Genomic DNA, 23,612 nt, shown 5'->3' on the forward strand with positions numbered 1-23,612 from the left:
TCTGCGCACCCCTGGTCCTGTCTATCGTAGGCTGGCCTTGTTTGATGGGTGGGGGGGAGGGGAGGGCTTTAATCAGAACTCTTCCTCCAGCCATTAACGTATCAAGACATCTCCCACTCAAACTTGATAAATCAATTTATATCCTAACACAGAATTCGAACTCTTTCGTTATCATATAATCGTTAACAAAGTTGTTGATGGGAGTCGATTCACAATCGACTTGAGAATGGTCCAGGACGGACCGATACGTCGTCGTCCCTTCAAATTCTAGTGTGTGGTTTGGTCAACATACTTCAGCCACGTTATTGTGACTCCTCGCCTGCACTTGTAGATGGGATGTAGCCTTAGAAGTCTAAATTCCAGCCTAATTCCTGTCTTACTTAAATTATAGCCTTTTTTCCGACAAAAAATCTGATATGCATCCTTTTAGTTCCAACATTATGCTTTTATGTTCAGGTATTATTCCCCTTAATTCTAGTGACCCGCACGTTGGTTGATACCTGCTTGATGGGGTTCTGGGAGTTCTTCTACTCCCCAAGCCCGGCCCGAGGCCAGGCTCGACTTGTGAGAGTTTGGTCCACTAGGCTGTTGCTTGGAGCGGCCTGCAGGCCCACATATACCTGGTTGATGGGGTTCTGGGAGTTCTTCTACTCCCCAAGCCCGGCCCGAGGCCAGGCTCGACTTGTGAGAGTTTGGTCCACTAGGCTGTTGCTTGGAGCGGCCTGCAGGCCCACATATACCTGGTTGATGGGGTTCTGGGAGTTCTTCTACTCCCCAAGCCCGGCCCGAGGCCAGGCTCGACTTGTGAGAGTTTGGTCCACTAGGCTGGTGCTTGGAGCGGCCTGCAGGCCCACATATACCTGGTTGATGGGGTTCTGGGAGTTCTTCTACTCCCCAAGCCCGGCCCGAGGCCAGGCTCGACTTGTGAGAGTTTGGTCCACTAGGCTGGTGCTTGGAGCGGCCCGCAGGCCCACATACCCACCACAGCCCGGCTGATATACGGCTCTGTATGGAATCAGAGAGCCAGTCGTTGAGTCACGGGTGTTGTAAATAAACCCGGGTTGTAAATAGATGCAAGTGACACGGCAGAAGTGTCCTTGAGCACGGCACTAACTCAGTCTGATGTGGCACACACCTTGTCAACGGCAACGGTAAAAAAAAAATCTGATGTGAGCCGCACTTGTCACGTCTGATGTTTACAAGTCACCTTGCTTCGTAAGGGGGTGTGAAGGTTGGCGATTGGGCAACCTAATCTACCGGAACGAGTGATAAGCACGGTGAGTGAAGACTGTACACCACACTGCCACTCTGAGCATGGCTGTTTTAAGATTTAGCTACTCGGAACTAAAGTTCCAAGTAGCACGGACTATGGTGAGCCCGTTGTGGACTTACCTGGCACAGGAGCGGAGCTGTTTGAGCATGGGACCCTGCGCATTATGTATAGGAAACGTCATTGTATGTAATCCGCCCTTCTGGTATGACAATCCGGCTAAAATCCGACGATCCGGTTTTAGTATGACAATCCGGCCTTACGGTATGACAGTGGAGACACAAGGTCCGGATTGCCTCCTCTTATCCACCCAAGCGACCTTGGAGATGGGACTTGAGTACGTGAGTACTCGCCTAAGTGTGCTGACCAGGGGTTGAGCCTCGGCTCTTTGGTCCTGCCTCCTGCCCAACCAGGAGAATTACGCTGTACGGGAAGGGAACTATCAGAGGGGGAAACGCTAAGTCATTATGACTATATAGCACTTGGAAGGGGTCAGGATAAGGATTTTTGGATGGGACGGGGGGATGGAATGGTGCCCAACCACTTGGACGGTCGGGGATTGAACGCCGACCTGCATGAAGTTAGGCCGTCGCTCTATAAGAATAAGATGCTCACAGATGGCTCAGCTTCCCACCTTGACATTAGGCGTCTCCTCACAGCTTTCCCACGGGAACCAACGTCCCACCCTTCTTTGTGGCCAGCCTTCTATGGTCTGATTGATTGATTGATGAAGATTAAGCCACCCAAAAGGTGGCACGGGCATGAATAGCCTGTAAGTGGTGGCCCTTTTGAGCCATTACCAGTATCAATAGCTGATACTGGACACCTGTAGAGGTGCGACTGCACCCTACGGAGGTCGTGACCTCTGTGCTATGGTCTGTGAACCTTTCTAATTAATATGAGATGACACAGTTCATATGCCGCCACTTATCCTCACTTAATACATCCCAATTGTATCCATGTTATTGACAAGTCAACATTTAAGTGCCATTATGGAAATGGAAAAACCGCCATATCCACGCACCTCAAACACTCATTACCACGGTAAGTGAGCATTAGACAAAACCACTTAAATGCGACCTCATTTCTCAAAAGAAAAAAAAAATGTTCAGTCGTGTTCCCACATAATAAAAATCCCCATTATTTTCTCAACAGTTCAAACTCCAAATTCTAACGCTAACGATTTTGCTTTGAAATCGCAGCGAGAGCCGATTAGCTGTCAGGCTACCATATCCCAGAATTGTTGTATATATTCCAAATATATTAACCCCACAACACTATTATAGGGCTATTCATGCCCATGCCACCTCTTGGGTGGCTTAATCTTGATCAATCAATCAATCACAACATTACACACAGCACCGCTCCTGTGCCAGATAAGTCGACTACGGGCACACCATAGCCCGTGCTACTTGCCCCGCTCCTGTGCCAGGTAAGCTACGGGCTCACCATAGCCCGTGCTACTTGGAACTTGTCGATACTCAAAACTGACCAGCATGATTCACATCAATCTTCCTCATTGCAAATTCGAACAATCTTTTCTAAACGCAACTTTTCAGGGACTTTGAGTATTTCTGAGGACATTTTAATCGATCCCTGAGGATTTGTGGAAAATGGGTAATTCGGGCCAACTTCCCAAGTTAATTATGATCCGAGTCATAAGCAACCTCGATGTAGGTTAGCTTAGCATTTTAAAAGCACCGAATCACCTTCTGTGGTTGATTGTTCAATGAACCCTTGAACTATGTGTTTAACACATCTCTAACCCTGTCCATGGAGGACAGAAGAAAATGTATATATGCTGGTTAGCATTGTAAATGTGTGGCCACGTCTGTGGTAGAAAATAATAATAATAATAATAATAATAATAATAATAATAATAATAATAATAAAAAACTCACAGACAAGCCAGTCCCCAGGAAAGGTTGAACACGTACAACCTGGGTCGGTGGCACTCTCGACTGACCAGGTGAGGGAAGAACTCAACAAGATATTCTAGGAGGTCTTCACAATAGAGCAAAAAGTGCCTTAACTGAGAGATGGCGGTAAACCCAACAGTTTTGGAAGATTGTGAAATTAACCAGAGATGAGGTTAGGCGAAACTGTCGATCTATCGTCCAGTGATGGAAATTAAAATTGAAATAAGTTTATTGAGGTAAAATACACACAAAGGGATGAGGTAGCTCAAGCTATTCTCACCCCGTTCAGTACATCGTGTTAATACATACATAGACACACATCACAAACAATAAACATATTACCAAACATTCTGAGAGATAAACATATACATTTCCTTCCAGTGATGGAGGGGAGGGAATTATTAGGGGGAAAGCGTCAAGCCATTAGGACTATATAGCACTTGGAAGTGATCAGGATAAGGATTTGGGATGGGACGGGATGGAAAGGCATGGTGCCCAACCACTTATGGACGGTCGGGGATTGAACGCCGACCTGCATGAAGCATCTAGTAGTACATCTGGAGAGAATACACTTTGTCACACCATCAACACGGGTTCAGGGATGGTAAATCTTGAGAAAATCATTGGAGGAGAACGGGGGGTAAACATCAGAGGTCCGCGGTTGTTCAACGTCCTCCCAGCAAGCATAAGAAATATTGCCGGAACAACCGTGGACATTTTCAAGAGGAAACTAGATTTATTCCTCCAAGGAGTGCCGGACCAACCGGGCTGTGGTGGGTATGTGGGCCTGCGGGCCGCTCCAAGCAACAGCCTGGTGGACCAAACTCTCACAAGTCGAGCCTGGCCTCGGGCCGGGCTTGGGGAGTAGAAGAACTCCCAGAACCCCATCAACCAGGTATCAACCAGGGGGATCGAACCAGCGTCCGGGGTAACCCTAGAATATATCATGTAATTGTGATTTCCTTGTGTATGTCCAAACTTTGCCTCACAGGTTTAACACACGTTAAACCAAAAAAAGAGCAGAGTGGGCAGACTGCACATTTTTGAACTGTCAGAGAGTCTTTGACACAGTACTTCATTACAGACTGGTGCATAATAAGGAGCAGCAGGCAGGGGTAACAGGTGCTCCAGCAGATACGGGAGCACCTACACAACATAAAACTTCAAGTTACTGTGAGGAGTTTATTTTTGTATTATTTTCTACCACAGACGTGGCCACACATTTACAATGCTAACCAGCATATATACATTGGTGAAAGATGGGATAGGGAGATGTCACCAGTTGAGACCCCAACCCGTTCTCGCAAATTTAATAAGTCAATATTGACTTATTAGTTGCGTGCATAGGTGACATACTAAACATAATAGTTTCCCTTGAAAAGCTTCATAGAAAACACCGACCTTACCTAACCTACTTAGTATGTTAAAATAAGCATCTTATAGCTTCGTAATTACAATTGTTACTTAACCTATTATAGGTATAGGTTAGGTAATAATTGTAATTACGAAGCAATAAGATGCTTATCTTAACATATTAAGTAGGTTAGGTAAGGTTGGTGTTTTCTATGAAGCTTTTCAAGGGAAACTATTATGTTTAGTATGTCACCTATGCACATATTTAATAAGTCAATATTGACTTATTAAATTTGCGAGAACGGGTTGGGGTCTCAACTGGTGACATCTCCCTATCCCATCTTTCACCAATGTATATATGCTGGTTAGCATTGTAAATGTGTGGCCACGTCCTTTGAACCAAACTGTTTCTGATATACGTAAACGATCGTTCATTGTACAAACTCATTCCTCTCAAAGTTTGCTAACAATGCAAAAATTATGAGAAAGGAAGATAGCAAGAGGCTACCTTATGACCTGGATAAACTAAGAGAATGGTTCAACAAATGGCTACTGGAGTTTAACCCAAGTAAATGTAAGGTAATAAAACTGTGCGTATGAAGCAGATCTGACACAAGGTACCAATTGGGAGATGAAATCCTTCAAGAAACTGAGAGAGAGAAGGATCTTGGGATTGATATCACACAGAACCTGCCTCTTGAAGCCCACATCAAGAAGAGATCATCAGTGGTATATGCGAGGTTGGCTAACCTAAGATCTCCCTTTAGAAATTTGTGTAAGGAATCATTCAGAACCTTGTACATCACCTACGTCAGATCAATTCAGGAGTATGCAGCCCCAGCGTGGAGTTTACATATCGTCAAACACAAGACGCAGTTGGAGAAGGTTCAAAGGTATGCCACCAGACTAGACCCAAAACTACGAGGTATGATGAGAGGCTTCGTAAATTGAACCTCACGAACTTGGAAGACAAAACAGTTAGGGAAGACCTCAACTCTCACCACATACAACATTCTCAGGTGAACTGCCATGGTTAATAAAAAGAGTCTATTCATCAGGGGTGGTACCCGCCAGCGGTGTACCGTGTACCGTCGGCAGCACACCGTTGACATCGTACCGTAGGGAGCGTACGGTCAGTAACGTACCGTAAGGTACGTCGGCGGCATATACAAGCTCCTACTCGCATAATCCGAAACATTCTCCACCAAACACCCACATAGCTAGAGCGAGGTCCCTCACACCCACACCACACCCACATAGCTAGAGCGAAGTCCCCCACACCCACACAGCTCGAGCCAAGTCCCACACACCCACATAGCTAGAGCGAGGTCCCCCACACCCACACAGCTCGAGCCAAGTCCCACACACCCACATAGCAAGACCCAAGTCCCCCACACCCACACAACCCTAGTCAAGTCCCCCACACACCGCCCGGGACACCAGCTCCCACTCTCCTCCCACAAGAGAAAATCTCACGGTGACATTCCTCCCGATCTCCCAGTTGAAGCATCATACCGCTGCTCGGGGGAGGGAAAAGTAGGCCACCAACATCTCCGGAATGAGGACGGATGCTGGGGTTTCAACTCTTCAGCTTCACACACACACACTTATGCCAGCAGGATACAAGGACGACTTTAGCCTGGGTTTCCGCATGAGGCTTTCGCTCGTACAGTGGTCAAGGCCGTCCTGCCGCCTCTGACACCGTGAGCCATAAGCAATTATGAGAGAGGTGAGTGTGTGTGTGTGTGTGTGTGTGTTTGGACGTCCAGCTTCCCACACAATAGAAACAGTCATCCTAGTGAGGGTGAGGGCTACTATTATTAACTTGAAAGGCATGTCGACCCTCCCTACACACACACACACACACACACATGTATGTATCTACACAGTGTAAGTCTTCGTGTGCGTGCGTGTGTATTTCTAAGAGGAAGAGACCTGATAGGTTGGGGGAGGGGGGGACGAGGACAGGAATGAAATAGAAATCGACGGGATACGAGGTGGACGAGACTGGTGCTCGAGAAGGGAGGGAGGGGAAGAGAGAGGGGGGGATAGCAAGGGACGGGGGGAAATGAGGGAGAGGGGGAAGGGAAGGAGAAGGGGAAGGGAGGGAGAAGGAGGGAGGGAGAGTGGGAAGGGAGGGATGGAGGGGGGAGAGGGGTAGGGGGGAGAGAGAGAGAGAGAGAGAGAGAGAGAGAGAGAGAGAGAGAGAGAGAGAGAGAGAGAGAGAGAGAGAGAGAGAGAGAGAGAGAGAGAGAGAGAGAGAGAGAGATAAGGAGAGAAGGGGAGGGAGGGCAGTTGGAAATAAAGCAAGGACTGAAGGAAAAAAAAGAGAAGAAATGGGACGTAGAAGAAACGACAAGCGAGAGTAAGGAGGGCAGAGGAAGTGACGACGGAAGAGTAAGGGAGGGTAGAAATAAGGAAAAACGGTAGTAAAGGAAGTGAAGGAGAAAGCAGAGAGAAGGGGGAGGGAGTTAAAAAGAGGAACAGGAAGTAAGACATTAATGGGGGGAGGAAAGGCGGGGAGGAAGGGGGGGGGAGATGTCGTTAAATCACAGAGCGTAATTCACTCAAGTTGTTGTTGTTGTTGTTTCAGATTTAGCTACTCAGAACGAAGTGTCCATGTAGCACGGGCTATGGCGAGCCCGTAAAACCCACTAAAACACCACTTAACACACACACAGAGATCACAATAACGTGATGCATCAAATGCATCAAGTGTCTGGGATGCTCCCGGACGCAGGTTCGAATCCTCGTCACGGCCCTTGTGGATTTGTCCACTTAATACAGCACCCATGGTCCCCGAGTCAACCTGGTGCCTTCTTCAACACCACTACACCACAGTTACAGCCCCGCTCCTGCGCCAGGTATGTCCACAAGGGGCTCACCATAGCCCGTGCTACTTTGGAACTTGTTCCGAGTAGCTGGATTTAAAACAACAAATACCACTACACCATCCATCACCTCCCTCACACAGCGGGCCATGAGACCAAAGGGCAAAGTTCCTACACGGAAAGGTTGATGATATTCTTGAGAGATACAAGAATTTTGCACCAAGACTGTAATCTTTTGTTGAATTATCTGCAAGTCTCATGCAAATTGTCTATACAGTATACCTATGTCATAAAAGTATTTGTGTGTACGTCTGATACCATACTATTTGTGTAAAGGAGGAAATGTAATGTTTATCTCTCAGAATGTTTGGTAATATGTTTATTGCTTGTGATGTGTGTCTATGTATGTATTAACACGATGTACTGAACGGGGTGAGAATAGCTTGAGCTACCTCATCCCTTTGTGTGTATTTTACCTCAATAAACTTATTTCAATTTCAAGTTCCTACAGGCTCTCTCAGCTCTCAACACCTTACCTTAGTACCTTACTAAGCACTCAACACCAATAATATATTTTATTAGCCTAGGCCATTGTACTTATCATTACGAGTGCCTCAAATCATTACCCTTAAGCGTGGCAAAGGTGTCGGAAAATATTAAGAAGTACTGTATTCTTTTGCAGAGTGTTAGAGAGTTGGAACAAGTTAAGGTGAGAAGGTGGTGGAGGCCAAAACCGTCAGTAGTTTCAAAGCGTTATACAACAAAGAGTGCTGGGAAGACGGGACACTACCAGCGTAGCTCTCATCCTGCAACTACACTTAGGCAATTACACTTAGGTAATTACACACACACACACACATACACACACAGGCTCCTGACACGAGTAATCATCTTCAACACGAGAATGAATAAAGAAATTACAAAGCTTTAGGTACTCCATATCACGTGGTCTACAGTGCGTGGGGCTTAACCTTTTTTGAGTCACTGACTCCTTTGAAAATCTGGTGAAAGCTAAGGACAATGCCTAGAACAATGCACATAATCAAATACAATTTTGCATGCAATGAATAAACTTCATTGTATTGACACTTTACCGTGAAAGTCCGTCCGCGTCCATGGACCCCAGGTTAAGAACCTTTGTTAGAGTATAATCTCTGATCACTCAATAATATAAAGTTGGATAGCTTTACTTCCAGTCCCATAGAGTTTACACAAGTGGAACTCAGGATTGAGGGATTCATCACTCACAGCTACTTGCCACAGGTAGCGTTCTTTTGTATTAACACATTTAGGTACATCTGCATTCGTGCAGCTACCCTAGGCTATATGAAGGGAAGTACAGTGTGTCAAAAGCTTGCTACACGATGCTGCCGTTGGTTAGCCAAAAATATACAAGTATACGCACGTTTCACATTGGTTTTCTTTGAAGAGACCTTTAATAATTTTAGGGGTACCTATAATAAATGTCACTCCACTGAGATACTCACCTAATTGTGCTTGCGGGGGTTGAGCTTTGGCTCTTTGGTCCCGCCTCAAAGATATCTTGCTTACAATGTTAGGGAGATCTATAATAATTGTAGCACCACTTGAAAGAGACTGGATAGTTAACAGACTGTTACATACGTATATAAAATACAAATATGTATAATTGTGGTGTTCAATGAGTACACCACATTGAATGTACTAAGAAGGTCCCGGTGAATACATTCGGGTTCGTTCTCGACGCACAATCAAGAATTCCTGGTTCGAATCCCGGGCGGGACAGAAATGGTTGGGCACATTTCCTTTCACCTAATGCCTTTGTACACCTAGGATTGTGTAGGTACTCAGGACATTTCGGGCAGGTCCTTAATGTTAATATTCCCCAGAATACAAATCGTTTAACAACCAGGTACCCATTTTACTGTTGGGTAAACAGGGGCTACTGTTAAGTATAGGCGCCCAGTAAATCCTCCCCGGCCAGGATACGAACCCAGGACCAAGTGCTCGCGAAACGCCAAGCGAGCATCTTACCATTACGCCACGGGAACAACAGTTCATTGCCATTTCTTGTGTGGTGCTTATACACACATAACATGAGGCAAGCAAACTTGTGTATTGCATAGTTTCTTTTAACTTTTTCAAGAACACAAAGTCATAAATATAACATATTCTGTACCACTGTTTTGTCCTAGGCTACTTACAATCATGAAAGTCAATAACAGTAAAATATATGTATTGATTACTTCATTTAAACTCTCACACAGGCTATTAAATTGTTTTTACATATTTGAACCTGCTATGATACTGTTTTCCACTGTAACATTACTTAGCTTTTGTTTAGTCATACTTTCCCAAATCTAGCATGAGGGACTGCTTGGTAATACTGTATATGATTAAGGTGAGAATGTCAGAATTTTTGTAATAAGATTGATATTAGGTTTTATATGACTTTTATAGTATTATTTTGGGCAAACATGATAAATAGAGGTCAACAGAATAGAGGTCTGATGTCCATCCATTGTCATCCCTCACAGGTCGTGTGTTCTGCGACGGTTACCCAAATATTCGGTTCAGAGGGTTCGGATACCCTAGCTCATACATTTACTCAATGTAACGTAACTAATTTCAGCCACATTTCCCTTGGTAATAAAGTATTTTTGCGTGTTACATTATCTTAAGTTTTATTTAATAACAATTTGGCCTTTCTTCATTGTCATCTAATTATTGTTTGTATCTCTGTAAAACTGCAGTTTTACAGAGATACAGCTTTGCAGTTTCTTTCTGTTATTAATGTTAAAAACTACAGTACTTCTGTAGTGTTACTAGAACTACACATTCCATAATATAATAGTGTATGCCTGTCATCATTAATTATCACTTGTATATTGTATATCATTTGTTATATTTTTTGAACGCTCATATATATTAGCTTACTTCTCTTTTAGTATTGTTTACCTAAATAAGTACAGTGTACTGTATCTATAAATAATTTTTTACCAAAATTATTCCAAATGTCCCGAATGTATTTTCATAGTTGTGGCTTCATTTGAATGTATAACCCCATGGATCTACAATTATTCCTTCATTGTACATTCTTTGTACACGTATTCTTATTAAAACAAATTTTTTTTTTTACTTTTTAGTGTCAATTTAGGAGTTTATATTTGATTTAATTGTTCCCTTCTGTTTTAGGCAGCTGTACAGTCCTTAAACTGCAGGATGACACTGGGCTACAGACCTAGAAAGGGACAATATAGTGTAATAAATGGTGTCTAGGAATAGGTTCCAAAATCGATCCCCTGTACACCAAAACTAAGTGCATTACTATATCTCCAAATCAACTAAAAATACCACTGATGCATGCCAAAAACACCATACTACCTTGCATATTAATACCAGATTTTAACGTTCAGTAGTTCCTGAGGTTTGTCCCGAGGAAGGTTTGTTCCTGAGAAAGGTCGTTCCTTCCCTCCGTCCCGTCCCAAAATCCTTATCCTAACCCTTTCCCCGTGCTATGTTGTCGAAATGGGTTGGCACTGTCTCCTGATAGTTCTCTTCCCTTCTAGAGGTTTTACTCCTTGAACATGGGTACTGTATATGATTTGTGGGTCTCTGGACGAATGGGAAGAAGTGAAAAAAATACGGGGTACCTTGAACAGTGTGAAAATGCCTTGTTAACATATTCAGTAATAGCAGATACTAATTTACTGTGATTCCTGGCAAACAAATTGCCAAACAATGGAAAACTTGGTGCCTGTCTCTGAGTATTTGTCTTCGGATATCTACAGGGCAGAACATCCGGAAACCAGATCTGTTACTCTTAGAGTATTGCCTAATACACAGTATAAAAACAAAAGAAGTTATATAGTCTAAGTTATACAGTATTGTACTGGCAAAATTATCTTCTGATATATCTTGCCATTTATAGAGCAGCACTAGAAGGTCTAAGAGTCTAGGGTGTCTCCAGATGACACAATTACGTGCTCATATTTATGCATGAATTGCATTTACAGCTTCCATTCTAGTATCATTTTATAGAATAATGCTCATTTCAATTTATACCATAAGTTTGGCAATAAACCTATATAACTAGTTTTTAGTCTACTATTATGTCAATAATAGTGGCACAGTGGTAAAGCACTTTGGCCTGGGTCTGTATACTGGCAGCCAATCCTTAACTGTAGCCTCTGCTCACCCAGCAGTGAACAGGTACCCGATTGTGAAACAATTTGGCAGGTACATATTCTGGGGGGGAAATTAGGATTGAGGACCTGCTCGAAATGCTATGCGTGGTAGTGGCTGTACAAGAATGTATAAACTCTTGTATATACAGTATATAAATATATAACATAATAATGTATAATATATAATAAATAAATATTTATATAATATATAATATAATAACTAAGATTTTGATAACTGGCCATCTATACTCTGGGGAAAAATGAGCTAGCCTTAACTTTTGGCAGTACTGTACAGTACTGTATTTTGACTAAAATACATATTCTAATTTGTAATTTTAACTAAAATGCAAAATCTAACATTTTTCTGCAAGTATGGTATGCTTATTGATTGTATTTATAGTATTCCAGGGATTGGTACTGAATTACAGTACTGTACTTGAACCATAAAAATTAATATCAAACATCTATAATCTTTCATAAAACATATGGATAGCATACATCCTTTGATTAAACATGTTATAAAATAAAAAAAAAAAACATCCTTACCATCCCCTCCAAACAATATGTACCGTATAAAAAATCCTTTGATTAAGATAATTGCTTTAATTATGATGTGCAAAATTGTCTTGTGAACTAAGTAATTATTAAAAGAATACACCAAGAAGGAAAGACTACATCTGTGTTATGGGTGCTGTCCTGGACACTTAACCTACGGCCTAATATTAAGCTACTTAGACCATTCACCCAACCACTTGGACTGGTCTGTACAGCGACAACCAACCAACCAACCAACCAATAGTCCTCGTAGCGCAGCCTATGGTGAGACCTGCTTCAAAACCTAAGGTGCCCCCAGTGAAAGATTTTAAGACAAATGATTCCATTCATAGTTCAAGGACCACTCTGTTCACAGCTCAAGGGCAACTCTGTTAATAGTTTAAGGATGACTATTCAAAGTTCAAGGATAACCCCATTCATAGTTATTCATTGTTCAAGCACAACCGTGTTCATAGTTCAAGGACATGTTTGTCCATAGTTCAAGGACAACCTATGTGCATAGTTCAACAATAACTCTGTTCACAGTCCAAGGACAACTTTATTCATCATTCAAGGACAAATCCATTCATAGTTCAAGGACATCCCTGCTCATAATTCATGGACATCCGTCTATAGTTCAAGGGCATCTCCGTCCATAGTTCAAGGACAACTGTTCATAATTCAAGTACATCCTTGTCCATAATTCAAGGACATCCCTATATATAGTTCAAGGACATCTCCATCCATAATTCAAGGACATCCTTGTCCATAGTTCAAGGACATCCCTGTCCACAGTTCAAGGACAAGAGGCTCATACTGTCGTCCGTCAACAGACCAACGACCACCTCAACAATGCTTACCTGTTCGTCGTCGTTGTCGTCGTCAACGGTCGTTAACGGAAGTCGTCAAGAGGCAGACAGTCATCACACTACACAAACGACCATTACCACACTCCCCCCTTCCCCCCCACGACCAGTAACTATAGTAGTTTGAGAACGACGTAACGAGCGACGTAGCGACGACGCCGCTAGACGACACAACAGCTGATGTTTGTGTTGATATGGTGGGTCCTGACCCGCCTTAGGAGTCCGACCCATCTCGTACTTGGGTTAACGTAGAATTGTTGGAGTTTTAAACAGCCTGTTAACCTTCCGAGGGGTAGTTAAAACCCCCTTCAATAGCTTAAATTTTTTTTTCATAAATGCTTTATGTCCTGAATATAATCTACAACTGCCCGAAACGCTTTGCGTAATAGTGGCTTTAGGTATTGTATGTACTAGCTCTTATCTATAAGTCTATCAATTTTTGTATAACCTCTTGTATGTACTTTACCTAAATAAACATTTATTATTTATTATTAACTAAAGCGTAATTATTTATATACCTCGTGTAAGGTATTCTTAAAATGTGCAACGGTCTTTGGAGCGATAAGGCCGCCCAGTAAACATTTGGGAGCACATTTATATTCTCAAATAAAAGTACCCTAATTTATACTACCATAAAAAGGTAGAAATATATGCTATATTTTGTAACCTATATCATGAAAATATCTAATGTAAAACCGAAGATAAATGTATATAACTGCTACCTGTCCTCAGGCTAGGCTCACCCAGGTGAATTTATCAATGTTAACGTACTGTGTTTTTCAAATGTTATTCTCCCAAATATAAGGTAATATTATTTCACACTAGAATGTGTTGAATAGTTAAATCTAACTTTGGTCAGGTTCTGTTAGCAATTATTATTTGAATGAAGCATTTATTGAATGCAACATTATGGGATGAAGCATTTATTGAATGCTTCATTATGTTATGAAGCATTTATTGAATGCTTCATTATTATGGAATGAAGCATTTATATTAGAGGGATTCACTCATAATAGGAGTTTGGTGGCTGGATTATCGTGCATTTATAGTTTGCTGATGGGGGCCGGTTTGGAACCCTAACCCTTGTCACTTTGGCACTTTTACTCATCTTTCTTCCCGTTTGATACAAATTTCGTGTCTCATACTTTATTTGAACCCATTTAGTTATTTTCCTTTTGGGGGTCCTTTGTTAGTTTACTGTGTCAATCTATCTAAATTCCACACCAAACCCCCATCTCCCATTGTGCATACAGATGTACATACAGTACTATGGATTCATTTACTTTATAATCTGCTTACTACATAGTTCATTAATGTCCTTTACTTTAGTATACTTTACTTTAGTATGTCATTTACTCTTGGTTTGTTATTGTTCATTACACTTTTACTTATATTTAACAAGTTCATTTACTAGTGTACTTTGTGAATGTTTCCGGTGTCGGTAAATGGATGGCGATTCACCTGACATGGTACAAATTTTTTAATAATGCCCAAAAAGATAGCCAAGGCTTTCAACAATTTTTCCTATGATGGCAAACAATTTCCAGATGTATCTAATGTAGAATGACAACCCACAAAATATTTAAGCATTTTGAACATTAATAAGAGGCACATTAAATCCTTCACAAATAAAAAGGAGCACCATGGGTCTATCATTTGAAAATGACAGCAGTAGTTTAAAAGCTTAATGCTGCCCTTCACTTCATTCCAAACTATGTCTCATACAGCAAGAGTTCAATTCATTTATTATGCATCCTATAACCATCCTGTGGACAGTACTGGAAAGGATTACTGTACAGAGGCACATATGAGCCCCAAAATTCATTTTGCTAAGCAAGTTACATTATTGATAAGCTAGTTACAAAAGGCAGTGTATATTGTTATACCAACGACAAGTACAGCCCCCTAAGCAAAGCATGAACAAATGTTTTCCTTGGTGGAATTCCAAGTGCTTACACAGCCTGGATGAAGGACTGTTACAAACAGCAAAATCTTTTATTTTGTTTAATATAGCTAGTGCAGAAGCTCACAGGGTCATCTGTGCAACCGAGAAAAGTGAAGACCAAGTTTTCATTATCAATGTTAATAGTCCCGAGATGATAAAACACAGATTTTTGTTCTAAAAACCCATCTCAAGTGGGTTGGGTTTTCATCTACTTAATTATTAATCAATAGATAAAAATCCAAAGTTTAAATTTAAACAAATACTGCAACTGAGTTGGTCCATATTAAAAGCAAAATTTTGTTAACTAAAAAGCCAGCCCAGATGGGTAAGTGCGTAGCTACCATGCCAATCCTGGTTACCGCTCCTCTTTGCCATATCTAGATGATGATTTACAAGATTATGGAAAAATTAAATCCTGATAGCCTGTCTTCCATCTTCATGGTTCAGTTATTGCTGAGCTGGTGCCAGTTGTGAATGAACTTGGTTCATACTCCTTGGCCATTAACACAGGTCCTCGCCTTCCTTACAAATTAATTTTGTGCCAAATCTTGCCCTTAGAAAGTTCATGTAGTTTCAGTGCTTCAACAAACATTTCCTCATTCCTTCTGAACTTCACTTTTTGGCCCTCTGCAGCGGCAGGATCAGACAGTAGGCATCTTGAAGTCTCTGTTGACTATGGAGTTGTACTCGGGTTGTTGAGGCCGAAGTGTCCTCTCCAGGGCGCAAAGCCAGGGTAGGTCATTAAGGAGGACAAGCTGTTACCAATGCAGCAGGTTCCCCCTCTCCATGATGCTAAAATTCTCCAATGGAAAGGCAAACACCAATACGCTTGGTTCTAGCACAGTCACAGGAGCTGCCAGAAAGAGGTTGAAGTCAACAACGAACTGCCTTAGGGGCTCCAACTCCGGATTTTTTCTCAAGGTTGACTCTTGAAACCCATCCCAAAAGTGGGTATGGCTGCGAGGCAGCAAAGGTTTGAAGTCAGGGTTTTCCTTCCCTAGAAAGCATTATCAACAGATATTTTGCCATTTCCCTTCGCATACAGTACCTTAAATGTTCTGTACATATTGAATAGTCTTTTCTGAAATATCTCTCTCTTGATATTCAGGGCTTACTGTACTTTATAAGCAAATACTTGTTCTTTTTAATAGGTGTTCAAAACTAATATAATTTTTTTAATGCAAAGTGAAAGAAAAAATAATATCCATTACTTATCAATGTACAGTATTGTTCACAAAAGCAGTAAAATTAAACATTTCAGGGTCGCGAGATGTTGCAAGTCTCCAGAATTTCCCCAAGGGGTTTATGACACTGTTGATCATCTTCATGTTGTTGCTGGGTTGATTTATGTGATGAGGCCTTGACAGTTTTCTGTACCTCCAATTGTTATTTATTTTGTTTTGCTGGTACAGTAATTGGATTGCAAGGGCTTCCCCACACTGTTCAGACTAGATACCACATCACTGGGCACGTACTCTAAAACGATGACACTTCGGTCTGTCCCTAGACCATTATCAAGTCGTGTTTAAGAAGAGAGAAAAGTACAGGCAAATATAGAAGGTGACAATAAGATGAGAGGAGAGGAGCAGGTAAGAGTGATGTAGGAGTAGGTAACTCCTTACCTCACTCTCTTACCTGCTTCTCATCTCTCATCTTACTCTCTCACCTTATATATTTGCCTGTACCTTCCTCTCTTCTTTCACGCGAATTGATAATGGTCCAGGACGAACCAAAACATCGTCGCTTCTGCATCTTCTGAGTTGTGGTTTGGTCGTCACGTACTCTTTAACTCACCAGGCAACTTTCCCAGCTGTAATATGAACACAGTGATCTATATATTTGGTATCAACACTGTACATAATATACATTTTAAAAATATTCCTACCAATTTGTCAAATTTAATTTAAACAAAAAATGCTGCTTTAATTATAATATTTATTTCTCATCATTGCATGGAATGGGCAAAAATTCTAGATATGATTAGTAGGAAAAAGAAAATATCTTAACATTAATATTGTCTAAAAAAGGCTCATTTCTGCACATATTAAGATATAAAAAAAATGCAAAATCTGTTTAATCTTATTGAATAAGATATAAAATTATAACAACTGAGAGAAATACAAAAAACTAAGACATTTTTCTAAAAAATTTAAATTCTAAGCAAATCCCCGACGCTGTTCACATCGTTTTGATAATTTCTTTGGCCCTGAGACAGGAATATCACAATCAAATGGACTTCCAGAGAAAGTGACATGCAGACGATACTGAAATTAATTTGCAACTGTACACTGTGCTAGTACCCTGCTCCATCTATTTATTAATTAGACATTAACAATTTTATAATTTCAAGTACCTTTGGCACACACTACTCTCTCCTGTAGTTTATTCCAGTTATCTCTTTATCGAAGATTAAAAACTTTCCTATAATTTGTAACCATCTTATTCACATTAGTTTCTAAAAGCTCAAGTCAGTTTTGCATGATGCTTCACTATCTTGGAAATTTTTATGTAGTCCCATTTGTAAATTGGGCATATTGGGTAATCACAAGGAACATTTTGGGTATTTACTTATTAGCTTATAACTCCGAGTTCTGAAATTCAATGTCTTTTTGTCATTTCTGTAATTGGTTTGTATGAATTTCACAGGTGCTTTTTGTCATTTCTGTAATTGGTTTGTATGAATTTCACAGGTGCTTTTTGTCATTTCTGTAATTGGTTTGTATGAATTTCACAGGTGCAGGCACCACACCACAGCTGCATACCAGTATTATGTTCTACTTTGGGTCTCACTTGTACACTGAATTATTTCCTTACACTTTCTCCATTCATATTCAGTATTTTGAAGGAAATTTTTAAATTTGTCAGCAATGAATGACTCATATCTAGGGAATTCAAATTCTTCTTAGGCAACCGAAATTGATCCCAGGCCTTATTCTTTAACACATTTTCTTAGTACTGTGTCTCACTACACAATCTACAGTTTTTATGAGTCTTGTTCTAACTTACTCAACTATACAGCATTTTTATAAATTATGTATATTACACTTTCCATTTGTTACTCACCTTGTTTATTTCATCAAGGCTGTTGCAATTACTCTGATCTTTATTTTGATCAGGAATTTCTGCATTGTCTGCAAACAATCATTATGCAGAGTACTGTACATAGTAACAAATGAAGCTACTTGTAAAATCTCATCAGTAGCGTTCTACCAATTGCACATTTTTCATTTTAAAATTTCCCTCAATTTTGCTGTCAGACAAGAGACCTATTGTTAGTTTAATTATGGCATTATTCCTTTTATACCTTCTGTCCTAATTTCCTTGTAGCCTTTTGGTAGGAACTGTCAAAATTAAAATAAAAAAAAAAAAAAAAAAAAAAATTATGTTGGGGTACAAGCAGCCAGTGCATACATACGCATGTTAGGCTTATATCTCGGCCCTCCCCTTCCCAGGCCAAATTACTGACCCAACCCAGGATGCAACCCTTACAACAAGCTGACTAATTTACTGCTAGGTAAACAGGTGCATTAGATAAGGAACGCACCCAACCATTTCTATCCTGCCCGGGATTCTCAATTAAAAGTCGAGAAGAAACCCGACTAAACTGCCAGGACTCTTGTATACACAATCTACTCATTCATTTCTCTCCTGTCAATTTAGGTACACAACTAAAAACCTTTCACAGCTATCCTGCTGAGAACATTCTTTTTTTTTTCATATACCTGTAAATGCAAATTGTTTCCAACTTATGAGATTATTACTTTCCAGGTGTTGCACCAATATATCTTAACACTTTCTATTTTTACCACAACACATTCGTGACACTGGCAGCAATTTGTTGTTTACTTTTCCTTTTTGTACAAAAGCATTATGGTTGTTCACTTCCTTTTTGTTGTTGTTAGCTCATCCTCTTCAAAAGTAAATCTTAGTGTCCTTACATATTCTCTCAAGACCCGAGGTGATTGATATATTGTTAGGTATAATGCTCAGTTTGTTTCTAGCAAAAGTATTACTTTATTTTCAAGCTCATCCCCATTGGTTCTCGTAAATTTGTCTTATCTATTCTTAATAATGTTTATGGCATTGCCTCAACTTCGAATTTCAAAAAATTACACTTGTTGCCCTCGTGTTCAGTGTATGAGTATTTCCTTGACTCAATACGGATTTCCAACTTCTGCCAATGTTGTCATCCTATTTCTCAACATTTAAAAAGACTATCCTTAGCTGCTGTCTATTCCCACTCAGTATTTTGCATGTACTGTACCGTACAACTGTTATATTTTCTCTTAAATCGGACACGAATCGTGTTCTAAACTTTTACAATATCTTGAAGTTTGTGTATCATAGGGTGCATTTCTATGCTGGTGATGCATAATCTGGTATGGGTTTGTTTGAATTTTTAGGCCATTTCTATGTTTCCGAGCTTCTTATGCATTGTCACATTACTGTAGATAGCTTGTGCACCTCTCCGGTGTTAATTTTGTAATTATAAGTACTTTTAAAAGGGTTTGAGACCCATACAATCCAGGTGAATGGAATATAAGTACTGTACTATATTTCAAAGTTCTTTCTCCCTATAATTCCTGTAGTTGCTTCCTCCTGGTCACTTATCTTCCTTTTGAATGTTTGTTACTTTACACTTGTATGCCCATTCCTAGAGTTTATAAAGATCCTTCATTACCATTCCTACACAGTTATCTCGGCATGTCTTTCCATCTAGCATATCAGACTTTGTAAAGAACAAAATTAAATGTTCTTTGACAATCAAGGAAAATGCAATGCACCCGTCTTTATGTCCGATACAGTTTTTGCAACTACTGTATTTTGTAAGTCATGTCAGGCATTACTTTCCCATTCTAAATCCTTGTTGTCTCTACATTACGAAGTTTATCCTCTTCAGGTTCATTATTCCTTGCTCAAGTTCTTGAAAGCTACCTTTAACTTTACTAATTTTGCATATGCTGTTGCTAGTAGGAGCATTTGGTGTAAAGGCTAGAAAGAGCGACTGAAAATGTGTGTGATTGGATCGAGATTAATAAATATAAAATATTAACATTATATGTTCACATTTTATATTTATACATACACTCATACACATACATATACTGTACATGAACAAATTTGAATCTTAGACATGGGAGACTTAATCGAGGTAATTTGTTCCAAAGATGTCCCAGTATGTTTTAATGTCAGGTGTTCAAGCAGCAAATGTATCAAAACTGTAAAAGTATACAGGTATTTACCAGAATGTATACATATATGGTGTTTATATGAATGCCTATAAGTATATGCAGCAAATTAGTGTAAAGATACACATGATAATATGGGACACGTGTATTAAAATGAGTATTTTCATTGTACAAGCACATTAGTGCACACAGCATATTTACTGCTGCACATACAGATATAGGCACATTGTATATATAAACATACCTCATATAACATTGCATAACCTCCAAACAACGCATCATTGTATAACAGGCTTGCATTGTGTAACAGGTTTCATACAACTGGCTTGGTTAATTACTACAATACAGTATTATTAATCTTTTATGAATAATCATAATGACTATTTTTGTAATAATTTCTAATTGCAAAATACACCTCTGCTACTACAGCCATAAACATTAGGACATACCGTATATGCCAGCATACAAGTCGATCACACAACGGGCGACCCCTAAAATTTTTAGGTGCAATTCAGGTTTATGACTATATACTTTGGATGACATGACAACCCAAAATAGGCAGCACCACTTGTCCTGCCCTACTGTCTGGAAAAAAAACCTACGATATCTCTTAAATATACAGTAGCTTAACGAATATTTACTGTACAAGATTAAGGTATTAAAATTAGTTCTTTCAGCTGCCATGTCAACCTTTTGCATCTGCTAAACTATTGCCCATGTTTTGTTTGTTTCTAACACAAATAAACATGAGTTATGTAGCAGAAACACAATGGTATTAAAAAGTTATTACTGATATACAGTAATATAGAGTGGTAGTATAAAATGCCAATACTGCTGAAATAACTTCCATAAACATATACCAGGAAATTGTACCATGCAGTAGTATAAACAAAAACAAAGAGGCACTTGCCACTCTTCATTTACACAAATAAAACATTGACATATACACAAAATTATTGTGAAATAAAAATACGAAAGTTTTCCCACGAACACACAGTTCAACAACTAGTCACTTGGTGGTGATGGCGCCACTGGTATATCAGTTGCTGTAAACGGAAAATTTGCACGGCTATGTTTTCTGTAACTATAATGTAGTACTGTATGTGTTAACTGAGATAGAATTTTTTGGTGAAATTAGTTTTTCCGATAGTTTAGAAAATTCTAAGACGCTTCTAAAACACTTTAGTTGCAAATGAGCTCTAACTCAGAGTAAATGATCCTAACCTAATACAGTACAGTATTAATGAACTTACGGCAACCAACCCTATGAATTACAGCAAATCATTGATATTACTGTATTATAATCTCTACTTTAAATAGACTTACCAAACATGAGTTCCAGTAGGAAATAAGTGTGATGGGCTGCGAGTCATGGCAAGAGGTGTACAACGTGTTAGACCAGGCGTCTCACTTTTTTATCTCTCGGCGGTAAAGGTTCACATTTTATACTTGGCGGACAAGTCGATCCCTGGTTTTGGAGGCACTTTTCCTAGGTTAGGTTTCAAATGTTGACTTATATGTCAGTATATACGGTAAAAATTTTACACCTTTGTAAAAAGTGTTGGTACTCACATTATCATCAGCACTGGTAGCTCATTAATTTTCTTTTAGACAACGGCAAGCACAAACGGCATCTCTTGCACACTTAATGACCTCATTTTTCAAACGGCAATTAAATTTTGTGCTTCCATGAGCAGTTTTTCAACGTCAATTTTACCAGGAACTAATTTTTGGTCTTCATCCATTTCTGGGTATTCCAACACATGTTTCTCCCCTTCTGTACTACTATTATATAAAACACTTGCTTCTGCAATAATTCGAGAAAGTACTGAAGGTTCAGGTATAATGCTACATCTCTTAATGGATCTGTTCAAGACTCCATTACATTTAGGGAGCTGCCATTGACCGTCATCCTCCAGGTAAAATGGCTCTGCTTCTCGGAGAAGCTGGGCTTCAACTTCCAGTCTCTGCAAATCTTCTGGAATAATTGCTGCTTCTGCCATTTCCTTTTGTACCCTGTAAGAATATTTTCACATTATAGAAAGGGAACTGCCAGCAAAATTAAAGCCCTGGTAAATAAAAAAAATAAATTAGATGTCGCTACTGGGCAGCCTGAAGGGGTGGTAGTGCCAACTCTTATGAATACAGTAGCTGTAAAATGGTGTAATATGAATGCAAAAAATGTTACAACAGTAGAAATGGATAACTTGAGGAGCATATGAGGTCAGGAAAGAAGACAGAGTAAGGCATGAAAATGTCAGATGTAGAGTGCACGAGTCAATAAAGAGCAAGATTGTGTAAATGAACGGATGAGGGTAGACCGATGTTTCTATTCAAGTGAATTTCACGGAAGGATGACGAGAGGTAGGCCAAGAAGATAGGGCAAATGTGACATGGCAAATGTGTGAAGAATTGGGAATTGTGTGAAACATTGTTATGTCTACGTGTATACAGCACATACTTTAGGCTTGTACAGTATCTAGATTCAACATGTCGAACTACTGACCTTCCCCAGGCTGCAGCTCCACAACAGTTCCCTATAACTCCCAGGTACCTACTTACTACTAAGTGAACAGAGGAATCAAATGAATGTAAACATGCCCAACCATTTCTGTTCTGCCCTGGGATCAAACTCAGGATCCCAATTAGTGAGTCAATAATGTACCCACTGTACTATACAAAAGCATGGGCAGCCATGATCTAATGGAACAAAGTACTTTAGCAAGGAATTCCAAATGTAGTGGGAAAACTCGCGAGGTAAATCACCACTGCTGAAAAGCGCAAATAGACAACTGCACAGACGATAACTCTGGTAACAGATCGGCGAAATCCTGGATACTCTACACACAAAAGGCTTGTCTATGCACATGAGAAACATTCACTAATAGAGCATAAACCCCATGAACAAACAAAAACATCCCTAATAATAGTAAATGTTGCTCAAGTTTTGTCTCCGCTTGCCCGTATAACCAACAGCCGAGGCAGATCAGGACAGATTCTAAAGAGTTTGGACTGTAGATCCTTTTTTTTTGGCTTTAGTGCTGCTAGCAGCAGAGTAGTGATCTAGTGGTTCATTCAGTATTTAGCTAGAGAACTACTTGATTATCTCTTTGGTGCCATTCCACCTGGAAAGGTACCAAATTTTATGTAAATGCATTTTGTCTATATTCAGGGAACAAATTTAGTATTATCGAGTCTCTTTCCACAGTTTCTAGCACCAGTATGACCATGTGGCGGTGTTAGATAAGTTCCTTAGTTCATTGCTTCAGATTGTACAGATGCCTAAATGCCGCCAGATTCCTTACCAGGTCTCAACAGGATCTTACTTTAGCGATCAGTTCGAATAGGACAACTTGGAAAAAATTAAAAAGCACACAATTCGATAAATTAGTAATTCTCACGTCCTAATATACCTGAATCCAAGAATTCTAAAAATTCATTCTGCATTAATACTGTAGAATGAATAATAATTCCAATGGAATTGGAATTATTCCAATTTAATAATGGAATTAAAATACAGTAATTCCATTATTTTAATG

General features: G+C 39.9%; 1 protein-coding gene across 9 annotated transcripts in view; it reads right to left on the bottom strand.

Moving 5' to 3' along the window:
- Positions 1–14,190: 14,190 nt before the first annotated feature.
- LOC123746876 (zinc finger and BTB domain-containing protein 41) overlaps positions 14,191–23,612 on the bottom strand; it is a 32,850-nt gene continuing 23,428 nt past the window's right edge. For 6 of the 9 annotated variants that reach the window (XM_045728721.2, XM_069319571.1, XM_045728720.2 and 3 more), the window contains one exon: positions 16,800–22,089. In XM_045728721.2, the coding sequence (XP_045584677.1) occupies positions 21,735–22,089 (355 nt within the window). In that variant the 3' untranslated portion in view covers positions 16,800–21,734. Of the gene's footprint in view, positions 16,695–16,799; positions 22,090–23,612 lie in introns of those variants that run through there. The other 3 variants (XM_045728724.2, XM_045728722.2, XR_006771575.2) reach the window with 2 other exon arrangements.

Source organism: Procambarus clarkii, chromosome 93 (assembly GCF_040958095.1).
Source record: "Procambarus clarkii isolate CNS0578487 chromosome 93, FALCON_Pclarkii_2.0, whole genome shotgun sequence".
Classification (NCBI taxonomy): Eukaryota; Metazoa; Arthropoda; class Malacostraca; order Decapoda; family Cambaridae; genus Procambarus; species Procambarus clarkii.